At 50.3% G+C, this 20752-nt stretch overlaps 1 protein-coding gene across 3 annotated transcripts in view; it reads left to right on the top strand.

The window, feature by feature from the left end:
• The window catches only part of MYO5B (myosin VB), a 293346-nt gene that overhangs the window by 217474 nt on the left and 55120 nt on the right, over positions 1 to 20752 (top strand). For all 3 annotated transcript variants that reach the window (XM_031441933.2, XM_064480330.1, XM_064480331.1), the window contains exons 15-18: positions 538 to 678; positions 1513 to 1610; positions 5487 to 5573; positions 15431 to 15542. In XM_031441933.2, the coding sequence (XP_031297793.2) occupies positions 538 to 678; positions 1513 to 1610; positions 5487 to 5573; positions 15431 to 15542 (438 nt within the window). The remainder of the gene's footprint in view (positions 1 to 537; positions 679 to 1512; positions 1611 to 5486; positions 5574 to 15430; positions 15543 to 20752) is intronic.

The raw sequence follows: 20752 nt of genomic DNA, 5'->3' as shown, positions 1-20752 counted from the left end.
GTTTAAAGTGGTTTCAATGGTTTTAGTATATTCACCAAGTTGTACAATTATCATCACTCTAAATTCTAGAATATTTTCATTACTCCGGACAGAAACTCTGTCCCCAGTAGCAGTCCTTCCACCTTCCTCCTCCCCGAGCCCCTGGCAAACACTAAACTACTTTCTGATCCCTGAACATTTCCTGTAAATGAAATCACACTATGTGATCTTCTGTGCCCAGCTTCTTCCACTTGGCGTGTTCATGCCAAGGTTCATGCATGTTGTAGCATGAATGAGGACCTCACTCCTTCATGTTGCTGAATAATATTCCATTGTGTGTATTCACCACATCCATTCATCAGTTGATGGACATTTGGGTTGTTCCTGCTTTGTGACTATTGTGAATAATGGTGCTCTGGACTTTGGGGTTCAGGTTTCCGTGTGGACGTGTGTTTCCCGTCCTCTCGGGTGTGTACTGGGGAGCTACTCTGGGAAGGTTTAAGCAGCCAAAAGCCCAAGAGCTCTCATGCTCCATATTACTCCTGTGTTTGTTTCTAGTTCCCACTGGTGGCCGACTTGTTCCACGAAGACGGAGACTCCGCTCCTGCCACCGCCACGTCTTCAAAGGTCAACGTTCGCTCCGCCAGAACCCCCCTGAAAGCCTCCAACAAGGAGCACAAGAAAACCGTGGGCCACCAGGTCAGCCCTCAGCCTCAGGGCAGGGAGCTGTGAGCCACGGCTCGTGTGGCGGGGCTGCCGCTCCGTAGGTGAAGGTGTGGGTGCAGAGTCAGGGAGGCCAGAGTGGCCTTGGCATCCTCACCCCCGGCACCCAGCTCAGTCTTACTGTGCCCTTTGAAGGAGGGAACTGCGGGAAAGAGAAGGAGGCGACTCTAGCCCCACACTGTGCATTTAACCCCTGTGGTGGGGCTGTGTTACAGGACCAAAGACACCTGTGGGCAAGGCCCAAGGTCTAGAGGTGCAGTTGGGCCAGGACGGGTAAATACCCTGCCGTGGGGTCTCTCTGGGGTTTTACGTCCAGTGTCTCTCCCACGAGAAGAGTGCCTGTTGAGCCCTGGCAACCACTCATCTTTCTACTTCGGTGGCTTTCCTCCTCTGGGCATTTCCTGTTGACACAGTGATGTCCAGGTGCCTGGGCACCGCACGTCAGGGCTGCGGGCCTCACATTGAGGAGCCATGGGCCCCCGGTCACAGTGACCACCCCCTCCCACTCTCAGCACTCGCTCGCCTTCTCTTGTCTGATCAGGGCGCTGATGCGTCAGAAGCCATCTCTGCCCACGAGCCATGAGGAGCCCTGGTGCCAGAACATGGCAGGGACTTAGTTTTGTCATAAAGTGAGGCAGGCTGTCACAGCTGGTCCCTGAGTGCCTTCCGGTCCTTCTGGATCAACAGTAATGATCAACAAGTTCCCACCAGCCGCCACCAGCCCTCTATGGGCGCTCCTTCATGTTTCATCCTCAGCCACAGAAGGCTAAAGGTGAATCAATCACCAGACACTGCTTTTTGTCTCCCCAGTTCCGCACCTCCCTGCACCTGCTCATGGAGACCCTGAACGCCACGACACCGCACTACGTCCGCTGCATCAAGCCCAACGACGAGAAGCTGCCCTTCCAGTGAGTGCCCGCGGGGCCCGGCCGCCAGTCACGCCCATGCTTGTGTGTCCCTGGATGTTCAAGGGGAACAGGGGCCGGGGCGTCTGTGGGGCACGGGGTCAGCAGTCCTCAGCAGGGAGAGTGGTTGATCTGCTCCCCAAATGGTTTATGTACAGAATCCAGGCCCCACCTGTCCACTGTCAGGAGGGTCAGTGAGGGGAGAAGATGCGATTCCCCGATCCCACATTGTTTACAGTGCTGTTGAACGTGCCCATGAATCACAGAACCACTTAGAACTGGGCCGTTAAATGCAGGCGCGAGCGCGTCTCACAGCGAATGATCGGTTCAGAGACAGCGTCGCTGAGTGCTCAGGGAAGGCCTCTTGACTGAGGAAACGTAACCTCGAGTGGTGTGTCGAGTGACAAGACCTGCAGATGGTCCCGTTTCTCCCATCCTTCTCCCCTTGAGCTTCCAGAGTTGTCCACACTTGCTCACCTTCCCTCCCACCTCAGCCGACTCTGATCCAAATTCTGCCACTGCTCCCACCTTGAACGTCTTCTATTTCCATCCCCGCTCACATGATTGTCCTCACCCGAATCTCTGTAACAGTGACTCCTCAAAATCTTTGTTGTCTCTGGTCTGGCACTTCTGCAGGCCTGCTGTGGCTTCAGCCTCCTCACATTCGACGTGTCTGAAACCAGACTCATGGCCCCCCTCTCACCCCTTACCCCCCAGAATGGTTCCTCCGTATTTGGTCTCCATTGTAGTAAATGGCATAATAATTTCCCAACATCTCACCCACCCACCAAACCTGGTCTTCCAAACCAGAACCCTGAGGTCGATCTGGACCAGTGCTGTCCAGTGGTGACGGAACTGTTCTATGATCTGCATCGTCCAGTGTGGTAGCCACTAGACACACTTGGCTGCTGAGTTCTTGGAGTGTGGCTTGTGTGACTGAGAAAGTGCATTCTTATTTTCATTTTAATTACTTTCAAATACCCACAAGTGGCTGGTGGCTACCATACGGGATAGCGTGACCCTGGATTCTTCCTTTCCCCTTACTCCCCAGGGTTTAATCATTGTCAAAGTCCTGTGGAGTCTACTGGAAAATTTCTCACCCTGGTCTCCCTTGTCTCTTCCTTCCACTACCACCTTGTGTTAGACTGTCCTCATTTCTTACCTGGAATACTGCCCTGAGCCTTCAGGCTGGTCTCTCACTTGGCTCTGCAACCCCTTCTGTTGCCCTGAGCCTCCGCACGTGCTGTTCCCTCTGGCCAGAGGAGATATATTTTTACATTTTTAAACCACTTTCTTGCCATCTTTCTGACTTCCTTTTTGGTCCTGGCAGGATTTGTCTCTGTGAAATAATTTATGTTGGCAACTCTGACCCTCAGAATGAGTATCTGAACTGCCTTCTGCAGTTTGTATCAGTTAATAAAGCTTGACTTCCACTCACAGGGGCCTTGTGCTGGGAAAGGTTGGGAAGACAGTACTGAATCAGCCTTCTTGGAAGCATGGTGATTTTTCACTCTTTTCCCTGCCTCCCCTTCCTCCGAGTTGCTGAGACACACTTAGGAATTCCCCCCATGTGGCATCTGTTTACCAGCTGCCTCCAGAAGAAAAGAGGCTGTTAGAAAAGCAGCATGTGTGAAAGACATAGATTCTGTGTGAAGGGCAGGAGCAGCGTGCCAGGCCCAGGAGACGGGAGCCTGGCTGGGCACCAGCTCTGCCCCCAGCCGGCATGACCTTGAGCAGCCTGTGCATCACAGCAGCCGGGCGCCCTCCACGTGCTGGATCCTCGGGCTGAGTCTCTCCTCCCCATTGAGAGAAGACATTGGGGACTTTAAAAGGGACTTTTCTAATCCTAATAGCCCATTTTTCAAAGACCCTCCTTTACCTACAGGACCAAAAGCTTCCTCCCGATAAAGTGGGGAGAATACAGAACTGTCAGGAAATCTACCGATTGTTTGACTAATCCTGAGCTGGTCCTTTACCTCTCGCTTTCTGATAGTTGTGGCTAAAAAAATAATAATTATTATCCTGATGGAAGAATGCTAGGAGATAATGGGGATTATTTGTGACAAGTGTAAAAATTTGTCATGTCATTAAAATACATGACATTGACATTCTAGAAGGAAAGTGCTGTTTGCCTCCTTCCATCCCCTGAAACGGGGCCTTCTCACCATCAGCACCCTTGACATTTCGGGCCAGGTGCTTCTTTGTTATGGGGTGTTCTGCACACTGGAGGAAGCTTGGCAGCGTCCCTGGCCTCTGTCCACTGGCTGCTGGTAGCATCCCCACCACTGTGACAACTAAAAATGTTTTAAAGCATTGCCAGATGTCCCCTGGAGGACAGAGCCGCCCCAGTAGAGAGCAGATGTCCTGCACTAAATGCTTTGATAGTAGCTCTTGTGTAAAAGTCTCTCCCTCTACTTCTTCCTTTATTCAGAAACCGTCTATCATGGGCATTGGGCTAGGACAGGTGGAGTGACAATGAATAAGACACAGCCCTCATCCTTGGCAGGAGTTGCCAGTCACAAATAACTGATGACAACAGTGGATCTGTAAAAGCTACAGCAGCATAGAGTCGAGAGCAATTAAGTGTCCGGGGAGGAGGTGTCCTAGGGCCAGAGTGATAATCTGGGATGGCTTGTCAGAGGAACTGGTTGGGTTTCCTGAAGACCAGTCCCCTGGTCTCAGAAGCAGGTGGTCCTGAATCGGTCCGTTTACCCAGCAGGGCTGGCAGGCTGCCCGGCCAGGGTGTGTGCTGAAGCCACTATAATCCCCGGGAGCCAGGTGAGTCTGGAGGGCCTCACCCCTGCCCTCCCACTTCCCAGAGCGGAAGGAGCAAGAGGCACGGCCCCTGCTTCAGCTGAGCTTCGGAGCAGCTGGAAGGAAAGGGAACGTCTGTTCCTCATCCCAGATCATAGTGATTCATTCTAGTTCAGCTTAACTCTTCCCCCGTGAAGACTCCCTGAGTACCCCAGCCAGCCCCGACGTCTTTCCCTCCAGTGTCCACGCTTGTCACACACTGCCTTGGGTACTGCTTCTATACACTTCTCTCCTCGTCAAGTGTGCATACGCTAAGAAAATCCAGACCGTGTCTGACTTTTCATTCTACAGTGTCCTAGTCAGCATATGCATTAGAATAAAAACTGGGTTTTCAGGCCAAACTTAGCATTTTAGGGTATGTGAGTTGTTTAAGTCGTGACTTGTATCTAAAGACAAGAAGATAAAGTTCTTCGTCTCCATGGCTCTTAACCGAGCAGCTGTCGCCATGACAGCTAACGACACGTGTGCCCTGGTGGTGTGCCAGGCGCTGTTCTCACTGCGTTCCCGGGCCGTGACAGTTAATCGTCACACTAACCCGATAAAAGAGACACTTTATTATCCCCACTTATAGATGAGGACGCTGCCATCAAGGAGGTTGTGTTACTTGCCCCCAAATTACATGTGAAGCTGCAAGTGAGCATGTCTTAATTCAAACCCAGATCTGCCTGGCCTGAAATTTACCCTTTTAACTCCAGAACCAAATAGTGCTTGTGGTGCCAAGTGTATATTACTTGGACATTGAATTAAGACAGGTGCCCCTGGGGATGGAAATAATAAGGGAAGGCTCTGGAGGGGAGGCAGGAACGAGTCTTGGAGGGCAGACAGAATGCAGGTAGGCAAAGAAGAGGAGTATCCCGGGTGAGGATGAGGATGTGCACAGAACCGAGATGCTGCAAAGCCTCAGGTGCCGCCTGTCACCATCTTGTATTCTGTGCTTGGCCCCTGACCGTGAGCTCCAGGATGCACGGTGCCTATACCTTGGTGCAGGAAGGGGTGGTCTCTCCCTCTCCCCTGCCCCATTTCTTTGCCAGTTTGGCCACTCATTGCCTGTCTTGTGTTTTGCAGCTTTGACCCGAAGAGAGCAGTGCAGCAGCTCAGAGCTTGTGGGGTGTTGGAGACCATTCGAATCAGCGCAGCCGGCTACCCATCCAGGTACAGTGTGCACCGGAGTCTGGCTCCGCAGGGGGCTCTCCTGTGTGCTGTCAGCCAGAGACAGAGCCCCCCAAAAGTTCCCCAACACTGAGGGCTCAAGCAGGATGCTGACAGATAAAGGAATTTCAGATTGGCCTGAGAAGTGTGGGTGTCCCCAGTAATATCCTCCTGATGGTTAACCCTAGACCCTGCTTCAGGCAGAGGCCTCTGCACATGTCTGCCAGCTCTGATTCCTCCGAGGAGCTGCCTTGCAGCCTCGCTGTGAAATCAGAGTGACAGTGTGTGCCACCCACTGGTGTTGCTGTCACAACACAAGATCACCTGGTTTAGGAGGCGGCAGAGGACGGGGAGAGCATTTTACTCCTGTGGTCCCGCGTGAGTTTTTGTAGGATGAGAAGGTTTTCTTATCTTCGTGGCCCTTCCTCCTGTTAACCGGTCCTCCTACAGCATATCTCATTCTGCATCAAGCAGCTGGCTCTGTGCCGATGGCTCTAAGGGAATTAAGGATGTCAGGCATGGCCTCTGCCCACAGGACAGCCTAAAGTTAAGCCTGAGACAGTTAAAGAACAACTGACTGTTTTAGGTGCAAGTTTGGGAGGAAAGAAGACTTCCTGGAGGAGGTGAGATGTGAGCTGGGCCTTGAAGGGTGAGGAGGATTTGGACTGGTGGGGAGGCAGCGGGAGGTTACCGCCAGCCAGGGAGCAGTGTGAAGTCCGGGCACGGGACGAGTCGTGACTGGCTTTTCCCGCCCGGTGATGGGGAGACCAGCACAGTCCCCACTCCTGCTGCCTGGTCCCCTCCTCGTAGCGAGCCAGGCATGCTCTTCGCCTCCTCCAGGCAGACTCTTCCTTGGCAGATGAGAGACTGCCTTCCCTCCAGGTCTTTCCACCCACACAGAAAGCCACTTCTCCGGCTGCTCGTCCCACCTGGCTGCGGGCAGAGTTGCCAGGGAGGTCGAGATGCCCACAGACTTGCTGGCCTCTTACGGAACAGCTGACGGCTGTCTTTCCCTTCCTCCCTAATTGTTTCAGACTTCTTTCCAGCAGAGGATTACAAGGGCATCTGTACCTTTTGTTTTTGTAATTGCAACGTATTGGAAAAGTAATGCAGGGAAGGAAAGAAAGGCTGGTGTTTTCTGGTATCACATGCTGGGATTAGATCCAGAACCCTGCCTTCCACATCCTTCTAACATTTGCTGTCTTAGCAGATTTTGCTGTAGGGTCAAAGAGAGAATTCCCTCCCCAAACTGTCACTTGAAATTCTAACTTTTGGAAAGAGGCATCATCGCTGTGTGGCACTTCTGTTAGCTTTGAGATGGAGTTGAACCGTCCATGTTGTTTCAGCTGGATCCTAACCTCTCCCCACCACCAAGCCGCAGCACCTCGGGTGGCATTTATTTGGAGGATGACGGGATGAGGGGGAAGGTCTGTGCGGCCAAGCCCCCATACCTGTAGTCTCTGACTCTGCACATTGCCTAACTCTCTGTACCTGCCAACCGTGGTAACAGCGTGGAGTGACCTCATGGTTAAAAAAGAAATGCTACCTGGCAGCTTCGTCCAGGAGGCTGGTGTGTGTCTGCTGTGTCTGGGGATAAAGTGAGTGAGAGTTAATAGGTACTGTGTGCCTGTCAAGGTGTTTGCCACTGAAGGAAACACACAAGTGTCACATGAGCTCCCTCAGTGTAGAGCTGAGCAGTCGTTTTGTTGACCTGACCTGGGGAGACCTTAGTGGGCCCAGAGGACCTGAGCAGACTTGGGGTCATCACAAAAAGAATTCACCTTCCTTGACTCCTGAGACTCAACACAGCCGCGTGAGTTCACTTGCATTAGCTTGTCCGGTAGCCACAACTTTGCACAGCTGTCTCCAAAGGAAACTTGAATGGCTTCTTTGATTTAGGGGAATAACAACTTTTATAAAAGGTTTTCCTGCGTTTCCCCTACTTCAGTGGCCGAGGGGCAGGTATCACTTTACAGGGAAGAAAATGGCAAAGGGAAAGATGACACGTGGTCCAGGATTGCAGGGACTTGTGATGAAATGTCCAGGGGGCTCTTCCACGTAGAAAGCATCCCTTTTCAGCTGGGTTTTTAGGCCGAGTTCCTGCATCCGTCCATTCCCTGGGTGTGGAACTCTTAGCCCTGTTGTGAAATTAACTTAGGCCCAATGCCCCCAAATTCCACCAAGCCAGGGAGGGCGAATGCAGGCTGGCAGCGACTCTCTGATGCTTCCTCACCCCAGCCGCAGACTTCACCATACCTATCTATTTTTATCCTCCCTAAGAATTATGACCCTCTGTGAGTCTGATTTAAAATGAAAATATATCATTCAATTTGAAATGCACTGCAGTGGCTAAGAAATATGTCCATGATCACGTACATAAAGCACTGTGATTAATGCACCGTCCAGGAAGGCGGGCTCGTCCACCAGCACCTGGCTCCCCTTATGTGTCTTAGGCCTGTGGAGTCTTCTGTGCCCCTCTTCCTTGTGTCCTGGAGGAATTATGAAGCCGATTCCATTCAACCAAAACAAGCGTGTTGGGGGGAAACTGCTTGAATATGCACTATTTATATTTTAGGGAAAAAAATCATCATAAATCTTCACTTCGTCTCCTCTTCACTTCAGTAAAGCTCAGTGGTGCTTTCTGAAAAATTGCCATTCCTCCCCCAACTTCTATCCGCCTGCCCCTTATGGACTGAATAGCAGAGGGTTGAGAACTAGATGGAGGCTTGAGAAATTGCTTGGTTCTCCTTCCTGTTCAATCGTGATTAAACAGACACATGCTTGCTTGCCTTGTTATTTAAAAAGCCCCCCGGGAAAGACAATCATAGAACTTATTTTGGAGGGAATAACTGTTTCTCTCAGCTCTAACCGCCTTTAGCTCTGCCCCCACCTCCCACCCCGAGCCCTGCGCTCATTTCCTTGGACCAGAGTCTGACGCGAGGCTCTCGACCATGCTGTGCGTCACAGTCATGTGGGAATGTTTCAGAAAGCAGGAACCCCCTCCCCACCCCAGACTTGTACATTTGCCTTTGTCAGTGTTTCCCAGTGATTTTTAAATGCATCCAGCCTTGCAGCTCTTCCCTGGAGGCAAGTGCTGGTCACGGGTAAACCGGTCCTGTGGTCGTATGTGGGCAGTGCCTGGACTGACTAGATTTTCCTCTGTCCTCACTTCATGTCCCAGCTCCAGCTCAGAGCCAGTGGGGAAGGATTTTGTCTCCCTTTCTCCGCAGCAAAGCTTAGGACCTGCAGACCCAGGGCTACCTCTGAGTGTGAGCCTGTGTTCCCCTGGGAGGCCCGGGACATAAGGAAGGGATAAAGGGGGAAGGCAGATATGGGGTGTCCGTGGTGGGTGAGCGCCCTGCCACCTCTGCATGGGAACTTACCCATGAGTATCAGTGCGGAAGTAATGATGACAAATCTGATGTTTGTGAATTACTTTGTGAAGACACCCCCCCCCACAAACCTCATGTCATTTGTTCATCACATTGACTTTTAAATTGAGATATGATTCATGTCCTATAAAATTATCCTTTTAAAGTATGCAGTTCGGTGATTTTCATTATTTTCAGTGGTGCAGCCATCACTGCTATCTAATTCAGAATATTTTAATTACCCCCCAAAGAAACCCTGTACCCATTAGTAGTCACTACCCCTTTCGCCATCCTTCTGGCCCTGGCAAGCACCAGTCTACTTTCTTTATATAAATTTGCCTATTGTGGGTATTTCATATTAATGGAAGCATGTAATAAGTGGCCTTTGTGTCTGGCTTTTTTCACTTAGGATGATGTTTTCAGGGTTCATCCATGTTGGTAGCAGATATTTATCAGAACTTTATGCCTTTATGTTGCTGAACACTATTTTACTGTAAGGATATACTGCATTTTATTTTACCCACTCATCAGCTGATGGACATTTGGGTTATTTCCACTTCCTAACAAGTATGAATAATGCTTCTATGAATACTCGTGCACATGTTTTTGTGTGCACATGTATTTTTGTTTCTCTTGGCTATTTACCTAGGAGTGGGGTTGCTGGGTTATATGGTAGCTCTTCACTCTTGAGAAGCTGCCACTGTTTTTCACCACGGCTGCACCATTTTTCATTCTTGGCAGTAATGGATGGGGCTTCCCATTTACATACATTCTTACCAGTACTTGTTTTTTTTTTTTTTTTTTTTGTAGCCATTCTGGTGGATGTCAAATGCCATCCCATTGTGATTTTGATTTTCAGTTCCCTGATGGTTAATGAAGTTGAGCATCCTTCCATGTGTTTATTGGCCATTCATATATCTTGTTTGGAGAAATGTGTATTCAGATCATTTGCCCATTTTTTAATTGGGTTATTTGTCTTTTTGGTATTGGTTTGTAGGAGTTCTTTACGTAACAAGATAATAGATGCTTATCAGTTACATGACTGGCAAATATTTTCTCCCCTTCTGTGGACTGTCTTTTCACTTTCTTGATGGTGTCCTTAGAAGCATAAAAGCTAAGTTTAGACAAAGTCCAGTGTATCTGTCTTTTCTTTTGGTTGTTTGTCCAATCCAAGATCAGAAAGATTTATACCTATGTTTTCTTCTAAGAGTTTTATAGTTTTAGTAATCCATTTCAGTTGATTTATGTGTGCAATGTGAAGTGGAGGTCCAGCCTCACTCTTCTGCATACAGATTCCTGTTGTCCCAGCACCGTTTGTTGAAAAGATCATGTTCACTCTTTTAAGGTAGACAAGATAAGGGTCTATCACATCCATTTTAGGATGACAAAATAAATCCCATAAGAGTTAAGTGATCAGATTAAACCCTCCCAGACAGAAAGGGGTGGAGCCCTCCTACCAGGTGCCTGTAGGTTAGGGACGCCTTCACTTATGAGTCTTCTACAGAGTGCCCTCTCCTCTCTGATTCTGGCCTCTTGTGTCCCTTTGAAAAGTGTGTCCATCCTTGATACAGTTCCAAAGAAAACTCCTGTCTCCAACATCATTTATTTCTCTTCTGGTTTGTTTCTTCAAAAGGGATAAGAGAAGAGTATGGTGCTTGGTGGCCATAAGAAAAACTGTTCCCACAGCTCAGTATCCAGAGAGAGTCCATTGGTCCTGGTTAGTGGGCACCACAGCCGGGCTAAACACCTCTGACCCGCAAACTCAGTTTGTCCAAACCAGCCAGTCTCCACATGAGGAAACCCGTCCGGGAGAAGGGAGGCGGAGCGCTGCCGGCCCGGCCGGTCCAGCCCATCTGTTCACACTGGCCCAATGGGGCCGCTCAGGCAGGCGTGTTCATGGGTTGTTCCCACAGCTAGACGTTAAGTCCAGGACTGGGCTTCAGATGGGAACTCAGTCAAGCAGGACACCACCCTGCTGTGTGTGCTCCACCATCCACAGGAGTGTAACCGCCACCTACGTCTTGAGGCCTGAGGGGCTTGTGACGGGGGAGCATCTTTCCTGACGGGCGGGCTCTGCTGAGCTCTTGCCCTGGTTTGTCTCCTTCGAGCCTTGCCTGCTGCCTCTGCAGCCCCTGTTCTTGCCGAGAGCAATCCCGGGTCCTGGCCTTCCCCGCACAGCGGGGCCTACTCTGCTTGCCTGGCACACCTGCCCCCCAGCAGGCCAGGGGCACACAGCAGGAGGCAGGCCTTTATTCTAGAGGAACCGTCATATCGAAGTCCAGCGAGTCTGAATCCAGGGAGAGCAGGGCTGAGCGAGAATTCTGTCCTTGAGGTCCCCGCAACTCTGTATCGCCCAGCCTTAGGCCCACACTTGGGGCCCAGTAATAGACTTAGGATGGGCCCTCCTCCCACCGCGAGTATGAAATGGAACGGAAGCACAGCCAGGCCCAGGGTTGGTTAAAAAGACATCTCCAGGCCACCTGATGAGGGTGGGAGGGGGTAAGGAAGTGATGGAGTCACACGGCAGAGGCAGGTGGCAGTCATGATGTCGTGGTCAGTGTTCTTAAGGTTTCTTGGTCTAGAACTGTGTTCTGTGATGAAGATTTTTGCAATGAATGGGGTGGAGGGTGATAGCCCAGAGGTGCCCTGCGTCCTGTGTCAGGGAGGGGACTGTCCCACAGGCTGATGAAGCGTCCTGCCCCAGAGCCAGCTGTGCCCTCCTTGAGAAACTCTGGTAGAAAAGTTTAACGCTGGGCTTCCAATCATTTTGCCAGTCAGGAAAAGACTGGTTTTTTAAAAATAAGCGACTGTGTGTAAAGACACTGAAGTAGGTGCTGGGAGGTTTAAAAACGTATCAGAAAACAGCAGCCTGGAGGAAGGAGGCTCACATCCGGCAGAGAAGCTAACACATGTATTAAAAATATCCGTAAAACAAGGCAGAAATCTCTGTGCTCCACATGGGACAGGAGTACGTAAAATGCTGTGAGAGAGAGCTTCCATGGTGGTGACGAAGCCCAGGGGAAATCCTGGGTGCCTGTGTGGGTAGTGAGTGATCTCTCCCGCCTTTTACATGGTCACAGAAACCTCCGTCCAGATCCTCCATCCTTTTGAGGGGGGAGGGTATATAGCTCAAGGGGCAGAGTGCATGCTTAGCATGCACTAGGTCCTGGGTTCAATACTCAGTGCCTCCTCTAAAATAAACAAATAAACCTAATTCCACCCCCCCCCCCAATTTTTAAAGAAATTCTCCTTTTGGAAAAAATCACATACTCTGTTTAGCTTCACTTGGAAAGTTTTCTTACAGATGGGAGAGCCTTTCCCATGAGGATTTAACTCACAGAGCACAGAGGTCCACAGAAAAGGGAACCCACATTGGATCTGGTCCTTCAGTGAAGGATACCTGCACATGCCCAGACCCCACAGAGGTGCCTGGTGAGGGAGGGGCCGCCCAGGCCCTTCTCCAGGGACAGGATGCTTCCTGCAGCCTTCTCCACTGTAGGTTTCACCTGGGTGCAGGGGTCTGAGGAAGCCTTTCCTTTCTAAGAAAAGGGGCAGGGCTTGGGCAGGACAGGAGAGTAACTCAGATCTTTAGGAAGTGTTGCAGCTTTCCCAACACTCCACGTCCGTGAGCTCACTGACTGCGGAAGCGTTGGGAGATGCTCGTGAGGTGGGTGATGTCCTTTCCATTTTGCAGACTGGGAGGTGAGGCGGCCAGGCTGTGACTGGCCTAAGGTCACACGGCTGGCCAGCGTCAGAGTGGCCTTCTCTGCCTCCCTGCTTCAGGCTTGTTCTCTGCTGGCCTTGATGCCTTTGCGGTCACATCTCCTACTCCCTGGTAATGTCCTCGAGCCTGTAACCTCCCTGGGTTATGGAACTGTCAGCAGTTAAGAGGTTTTCAAATTAGAAGCATTTAAGGTTTTTAGCCCTGTGAAATGCTGCTCTAATTATTTCCCCTAGAGAAACTGCAAGCTCCTAGGGAGAAACAAGGCAGGCGAGCACACAATTAACTGAAATGCAGAAGGTGGACAGGAAGTGGCGAGCCACTTTCAAGGGAGAGTCCACACCCCACTGGGCCGGCAGGGCAGATTGCATTACCGGGGTGAAACACCAAGGGTGGGTGTGGGGAGTCGGGACGCTTCTCATTCTTATTGATTTTTGCCCAAATCCATCTTACCAGATGTGGAAGGATCCGCAGACAGAGGGTCTATATTTAAAAGTTGGGGGCTGAGGCAGAAAGAGCCTGGAAAAAAGTCAATGGCCTTTGCACAGGTTAAAAATAAAACCCACATCTGATTGGCAGCTTATCCTCTTAGCTCTCTGTTCCTGGGCTGCCAGTATTACATCTGTCAGGGCTCAGGAGTTTTCTTGACATTTCTGATTGAAATAATTGAAGCAGCATTTAGCTGGGCAAATAATCTGAACAGTTTCCATTTTTAAAGCCTGTTAGATTAGGCCAGTAATTAGGTAGGTTTGTTTCTCGGTCCCCAAGGGCACAGGGGCAGGAACCCCTTCCTAGTCCCTAAAACAGAGGCCTCCGGGGCTCCAGGACCCTCTGCACCCCCTCCTGAAGGGAACCACACACATTGTGAGCTTGTCGAGCAGAGTCACTCACACACCCAGGTCTGAGCAGAGTAGATGCTGTCATTCCCCTGAGCTGGTGCATTTGTGACAGACACAGCCCACTGGAAAAGGCAAGAGGCTTAAGAAGCATGAAAACATAGTAGACTAGTGGTTGCCAGGGTCCGGGGGGAGGGGAGAATGGAAGTGACTGATGGTGGGGTTTCTTTGGAGGGTGATGAAAATGTTCTGAAACAACATTGGGGATAGTTGCCCAACTTTGCGAAAGTGCTAAAAGCTATTGAATTGTATACTGTAAAAGGGTACATTTTCACAGGGTGTGAGTTCTATCTCAGTAAAGCTGTTACTAAGGTAGCACAAGCGATTTTATGTAGAGAAAAAAATAAGATGGAATAAGAGCCATTTTGTTATTCGCACCTTCTCTGAGCCCATAGCTGTGTTAGACGTCTTCCACGGAGCCAGCACAGTGTTTACGGAGGCAGATAGGGAGGTAGGGAGGTCCCCTGGTTTTCCTTCTCATCCCAGGGAGCACAGGTGCGTGGCCTGGGACGGAAAGGGGAACCCATGGACCACATGTGACCGTCGGGGGCGAGGAGAGGAGTTCTAGAACCTGCTTCCCAGCACATTAGTCCACTGCCCACAGTGGTACCTGGTATTCCACGGTTCTTGTTTCTTTGGATAAAATTTCTAAAGGACGCCTTTTAAAAGTGAATGTTCTCCAGGAGAAGAGACGCAGTCCATTTATTCCTCGTTGATACTTCAGAATGAGGGAGATGATCTGCATAACTGGACAGTCACTCAGCAAGGCCACAGGTGATGGTAAATAGTAACGGACAATCTCAAGGCAGCACCTCAGTGGTTTCCAAATGGGCGACGTGGACAGCATGTGTCCCTGAAGACAGAGTGTGCATAGCATCTCCTGATGCCTCAAAGACATGGAATGACTGGGGATGGATGGGCTGAATCCACCTTCAGAGGGACTTACACTGGAAGTTCAGAGTCTCCTTAGGGCGACATTGTACCGCAACAGAATATGAGATTCCTTGAGGGGGTTGTGAGCGTCCCCTGAAAACAGAGATGAGAGGCCAGAAGGGTCAGAGTATGAGTGTCTTTGTGAAAGGAGGCAGTTTTCCCAAGAAGGGGGCAGAGCCGGCCTAGAAAATCCTTGCTCATTGAAAAGACTGCATCTGTTTAAAGAGGTCTCCTCAGAGACCAAGGGATAAACTGAAATCTCTCTTAATGATTTCCTTCCAGAACAAAGTGGAACAGCACTTACTTAAAAGGCAGTGAGTTTACAAGTGCTCTTTATTTTCTGGGCACTGCTGGACCTTTCCTTTACAGTGGGCCTGCATTACCCTAATGATCAGGGGTGGGCGGGATTATAAGCAAAATCTGCTTTGGGGAGAAAGTACTTCTGAACTATATAACATGTGTGAACAGCGCTATCTCCAGGATATGGCCTCTTTTTATTTGCCCACGTATACTTTTCTGCATTAAAAAAAAAAAAGTTTTCAATGAGCTGTTTTAGTTTTCTAAGAAAATCCACATTTAAAAACCCAGCTGCGTTGCAGGTAAGGTCCCCTACTTGAGCAGCAGTGGACGGAGCTCCACACTTTGGGGCAGAAACCCCCTGTGAGCCATTCTGCCACTGATCAGTCCTCCCAGGGGAGCCTCCAAAACTTTTCTTTTTTCCTTAGGTCTTCCAGCCGCAATTCTGAAATAAAACTACACACTGCAGTTCTCAGAGGGCATTGAGGGAGCACAGAAATGCCCCAGAACGTATTTTGCTGCTCTGAGAAAGGGCTTTGTGCTAGAAATACTGACCCCAGGGGGCACTGTCTGAGATCACCCATGGCTCTGGGGTGGCCGAGAGGCTGGGCATGTGCCCTGATGCACCTGTCTTCCCTCCAGGTGGGCCTACCATGACTTCTTCAACCGGTATCGGGTGCTCATCAGGAAGAGAGAGCTCGCTGGCGCAGACAAGAAGGCTGCCTGCAGGTCTGTGCTGGAGAGCCTGGTCAAGGTAAGCTGGGCCTGTCCATGGCTGCCAGGCTGCAGGAATGCTTAACCGCTATGCCCTGAGGATTGGGTGGGTGGGGACGGTTAACTGCCTTTCTGGTCTTCCTCTAACTGACACTGTTACTGAGATGTTAATCCATTTTCCCACACCAGCGACTATAAAGGAAAAGCCCCTTCACCGTTCTAGAGAACTAGCCTTTCCCACATCTCAGCTCACATAGAAAATGGAATTGTTTGTGCAGCCCACCAGGGGGCATGACGAGGCCACTCCTGGCTGCAAGCCGCTGGCCGGGATCTCTGGCTTCTCCAAAGCCTCAGGCTCCACCACTCAGCCCACCTGCCAGCACCGAGTACACCACCTAGGGCCCCTGATCTGGAGCTCAGGCACAGCCTTGGAGGGGAGGATAGCTGCCCTTCCTGTATCTTCCTCTCTAGGCCCGCCCCCAGATTCTTGTTGTAAATAAGACAGTGGATTTCATTTTAATTGAAACAGTCTGAACTCATAGCTGACGTTTGAGACTGGGGAACTATGAACGCAGACTTCTTGGTGGGGGGGAGTTTGTTGAGGGGCAGATCCTTACATATTTCTTAGTTTCAAGAGTATTCAGGAATTACGGTGGAGTATGATACCTGATGATCTCAATAAAGGATTCGATTATATCAAAAATCTTTCCTTTAAGCAAGTAAGAGAATTACATCAAAGATTTGTAATTTTCAAGTACTATTTTGCTAGGAAAATCTGTTCATCTGGAGTGTAGCTCACTGCCAGATGATCAGCTTTTCAGGTTGTGTGTTACTTTGTGGAAGTGATACAGTCACCCTCTGAGCGTTGTCTCAGCCGCTCAAGTCCGTTGCTGTAGACAGTGCGGGAAGCTGTGCTAAGTATTCAGTCGAGAGTAAGAGGGTGACAGTCTCCGTAATTGTGAAGGTTGCAATTGGTTATCTGGACTCTGGTTAATTGCAGTTTTTGCTGTGGTGCGTCTTTCGGTCTCTATGGTTCAACATCTCCCTTTTCACGGGTGAGAAAATCTCTGTGCACAGTCAGCTGATTCCGGTCGACATGGAGCGTCCAGATTTCTCCTTATTGGTACCGGAGCTGGCCTCTTACTGTGGTCAAGGCTCGCACGTAGCCCGCCCTGCCATGGGGCTGTCTTCTCCTTTGTCCAGGGCCCTAGTTCCACTCTTCCTTTCCTCTCCCTTCCCTGGATTTCCCCAGGCTTTCAGCAGAACCCCTGCTTCCCAGACAGAGGGTACTCTGGAGGGGCCCAGGTTAGACTGGTTGACTCCGCCTCCCCCACTCTGCTCCCCACCCGCTAACAGGGCAGGATGCTGCTGCCCCGGGGGCTCTCCTGGGTGCGCTCAGGCCACGGGGCCTTGCCTGGCTCAGCTGCCTCCCCTCTCCCTGGCGAGGTGCCCACCTGCTTATCAGTGCCCAGCTTACCTGCTGGCTCTGCCCCCTGCTTTCCTCAATCTAGCACTCAGCTCCAGTACTTTGTGTCGCTCCCTGAGCCCGTAGCGTGCTGTCCTGTGCTCCAGGTGTGTCTTCTCTCGTGCAGAGGACAGTCCCCTCGTTACGAGCACTAGGCCTGACACATAGAAGTAACTCACCAAACCCTCGTGGAATGAGTGAATGAACAAGTGAATTGCCTTAAAAAAGTCTATGGATATGAGCTGTTTCTTCTGCCTGAAATGCTTTTTCCCTTTTTCACCTGTCTGGCTGGCTGGGTTCTGCTTTCCTTCTAGAGTGAGCTCTAAAATGCTTTCTGGTCTGTGAAGCCTGTTCCTGGCCTCCCAGCTGGAGTTAGTCATTGGCCAACAGTATTCAGCTTCTGTCTTCCATTATTGCCTTCTGTCCTTTGTATGGTAATTGAGGGTTTGTCATCCCACCAGACTGTGAACAAGTAAATGACAAGAATCCTAGTGTCATTGTGTTCCTAGCACAGTTACTGGTCGACACAGGAGCTCTGAGTTAGCACAGGTAGCTACATAGGTGACAGATGAACTTGTCCTGATGGAACCTGCCACCAGTGGCTCACTTAATGACTATGAAGCACTTGGTAGGAGTCAGACAGTCTTCTAACTGCTTCTTCACACACTTCATCTCATCCTTGCATCGCCAATGAGAAAAATACGAACATGATCCCCATTTTACAGATGAGGAAACTGAGGCACAGAAAGCTGATATAAGTTGCCTAAGGTGCAGAGGTATACTGGCTCAGAAACCCCCATAGTCTAAACCACATTGTCCACTGAGCCAGTCCGATTAATGAATGTCACTGTGTACAGTTATCCTTCCAAGAGATGGAATAGGGATCAGTGCTTCAAGACTTCCCTGGAGATCTTGTATTTCCTCCTTTTTGACTTTTGCCCTTGGTGAGGGGGGGGGACATCTAGTCACCAGTGCTCCTAGTGCTCATGCTAAGTGACCTGGAACTTGAAGCAGCTGAGACTCAGCAAAGCCACACGTTAGCTTAGGTAGGCACACGCCAGCTCCTGCCCTGCCTAAGAAAGTGCTGAGTACGGTTTGGAACAGAGCGATGAGGAGAGAAGCAGTGACGAGGGTGGCATGTAGGCCGGGCAATAGGCACTTTACGGCCACGTTCATTGGGAGGCAGCCAGGGGGCTGTGTCAGGTTACGCATGAGTGATAGTCTCCAACAGCAAGGATCGGAGGAATGCCTTCCTCCTTAGCCTGAATTTGTCTTTTTCTTTAACTTCACAAATGCATGTTGAGTTCTTCCTTGTACTCTAACCTGGAGTGGTCAGTGTGAGGATTATAAAAGAGCATCACCGGGGAGCCCTGCCCTCCAGGACTACCAGTTACCTAGTGTGATTAGATAGACATCACAGGAGGGAATCATACGGAGCCTGGCCGTCACGCAAACCTGAACCTTCATCCTGACAGTGAAGGGGCTATTAACAAGCGTCCACTGGGAACCCAGGGAGCATAAGGAACCGTGTAGGTGAGAAGTGCGGAAAGGAGATGGTATTACAGAAGGGCATGGTGTAGGAAGAGACCTCTGGCCTGGGAGTCCTGGGGTCTTCGGTTCTATTCCTTGATCTTTTCAGTGAGACCTTGAACAAGTCACCTCACCATTCTAGGCATCTGTGAAATAAAAGGAGTGGCTTGGGATGGCTTGTGTTGACTGAAATAAATGCACAGCCTGGAAGTTGAGAGTTATGTTTTGTTCGGCGGACATTTCTGAGGACTTGAACCAATTCGACCCCTGGATGACAGCCTCTCAGATCGCTCTGAGGGACTGCTCTGAAGAGGTAGGAAAGGAGCCAGGATATATAGGACCTTTACAACAAAGACCAGGTAGTCGGAACATTAAAGATTACTGTTAAAGAAAGCCAGACATCTCAAGTTTAAGAATTTAGTGCTTTTCTGTGTATGGAAAGGAGCAAATGTTTGGGCTCATTGAAATCATTTCTTGACAAGCAGCTAGCTAGCTAGGGCCAGGGTCCTGTCCTTTCACACTCTGAGTCCCCACAAGCTGCAGAGGCCGGGCTGCCTGCCTGTCTTCACTGAGGGGTGGTGGCAGCAGCTGATGACTTGATGGCTTCAGCATTCTTTGTTTACTGATGTGGCTTGCATTATTTTTCATTCACACTTGCTAAGCTTCCTTTCTACTCCCTCGGTCTCTGATTATTGGAGAGAGGTTCTCAAAGGAGGACCTCTGATTGGTATGTGAGGAGGAGAGTCAGTTCTCAGGGTTACAGAAAGCAGGCGTTGCGCAGGGGAAGTACTCAAGACACGTGGGGTAAGGTTGCAGCCATCAGGTGGGTGGTGACAGTTGTAGCAGGTGGGACCTTCAGAGAAATACTTATTTGTAAAAAAAAAAAAAAAAACAAAAAAAAACAAAAAAAAAAAACAGTGGCTTTGCAGACCAGATTGCCTTTTCCCTCGTATTTTTTTTCCAGAACAGGAAGTGGAACCTGTGTACTATGGTTCCTGGGATGCAGCAGGCCCTGGCTCTGCTGACGCCCTAGCAGCCAGGCTTGTCCCCAACTGTGAGGGCTGAGGCACCGCCTTTTGCTTCCCAACCCCTTTCCCTTCCCCAGCAGGATAGTGGTGAGGGCAAGGCCTCGGCTGCCTCGAAGCTCCTCTCCCTAGTCTGGCCCCTGTGCCTTCCCGCGTGAGCTGGGGGCCCTGAGCAGATGCAGAGATGAGAACCAGGCAGCCTGGCCGTGGAGGGGGCAGTCAGCGACAGTCTAGCCAGACACCGTGTCCCAGCTCAGCCACGGCTCAGGCAGCCTGTCTTCCCTGTAGATAGAACTAAGTTCCTGTTAGCCGTGTGGGGCTCAGCCGTGAAGAGTGGTGACTCAGCGTTATCTCAGAGCCATTTGTCAGCGTGAAACATGTTCTTGTGTTTTCTTCAGACCTTGGCTCATTATCTCCTCCCTATTATGGTCTTCATGCCAAGTGGGCAGTTAGATGAAGTTTATTTACAGAGAGTGCTCGGTTACTTTGGGCTCCCTAAGGCGTGTTCTGTCCCAGGCTTGTCCACACGCACGCTGCTGGTCGTCTTCCCTCACCCACCAGGGTGAGCGCAGGGAAGGGCAACTGATTTTTACCTAAATATATTCAGGGAAGGGTATAGCTCAGTGGTAGAGTGTGTGCTTAGCATGCATGAGATCCTGGGGTTCAATCCCCAGTACCTCCACTTAAAAAATTAATAAATAAATTTAATTACCTGCCCCCTCACCAAAAAAAAAAAAATTAACCTAAATAGATGTAATAAAAGACAGTAATGACATGTCACAAAAAATCTCACAACTTAGAAACCAAATAAATGTGTTTGGGGGTTATTTGCAATATATGCATAATTTCCCGTGCCTGCCTCCTTTCCCCTCATTCAGGGCTCTACTCAAATATCACCTCCCTGGAAATGCCTTCCTCGGTTAGCCTATTTAAACACTGGCATCCCATCCTCCAGCCAGCCCCCCCTTTACTGTCTTCATAATCCTCACCACTCCCTGAAAACGTCCTGTGTCCCTGTTCTCCTGTCCGTCTCCCTCACCGCGATGTCAGCTGCTTGAGGGCAGGACTTGTTCTCCCTGCTGCATTCCAGTGTCTGACCACTAGCAGGGGCAGACTCGGCATCTGGCACATACTCACTCGCAGCGTTTGTCGATGGAGCAGGGGCATGTGAGCTCTGGCAAGGGGGTTGCACACCAGAGGAACTGAGGCGGTGGGGCACTTTTCTGCTCA

This window comes from Camelus dromedarius, chromosome 28 (assembly GCF_036321535.1).
Source record: "Camelus dromedarius isolate mCamDro1 chromosome 28, mCamDro1.pat, whole genome shotgun sequence".
NCBI lineage: Eukaryota > Metazoa > Chordata > Mammalia > Artiodactyla > Camelidae > Camelus > Camelus dromedarius.
Note: the sequence above shows the minus strand (reverse complement) of the source record. Positions and strands in the feature narration are given on the sequence as shown.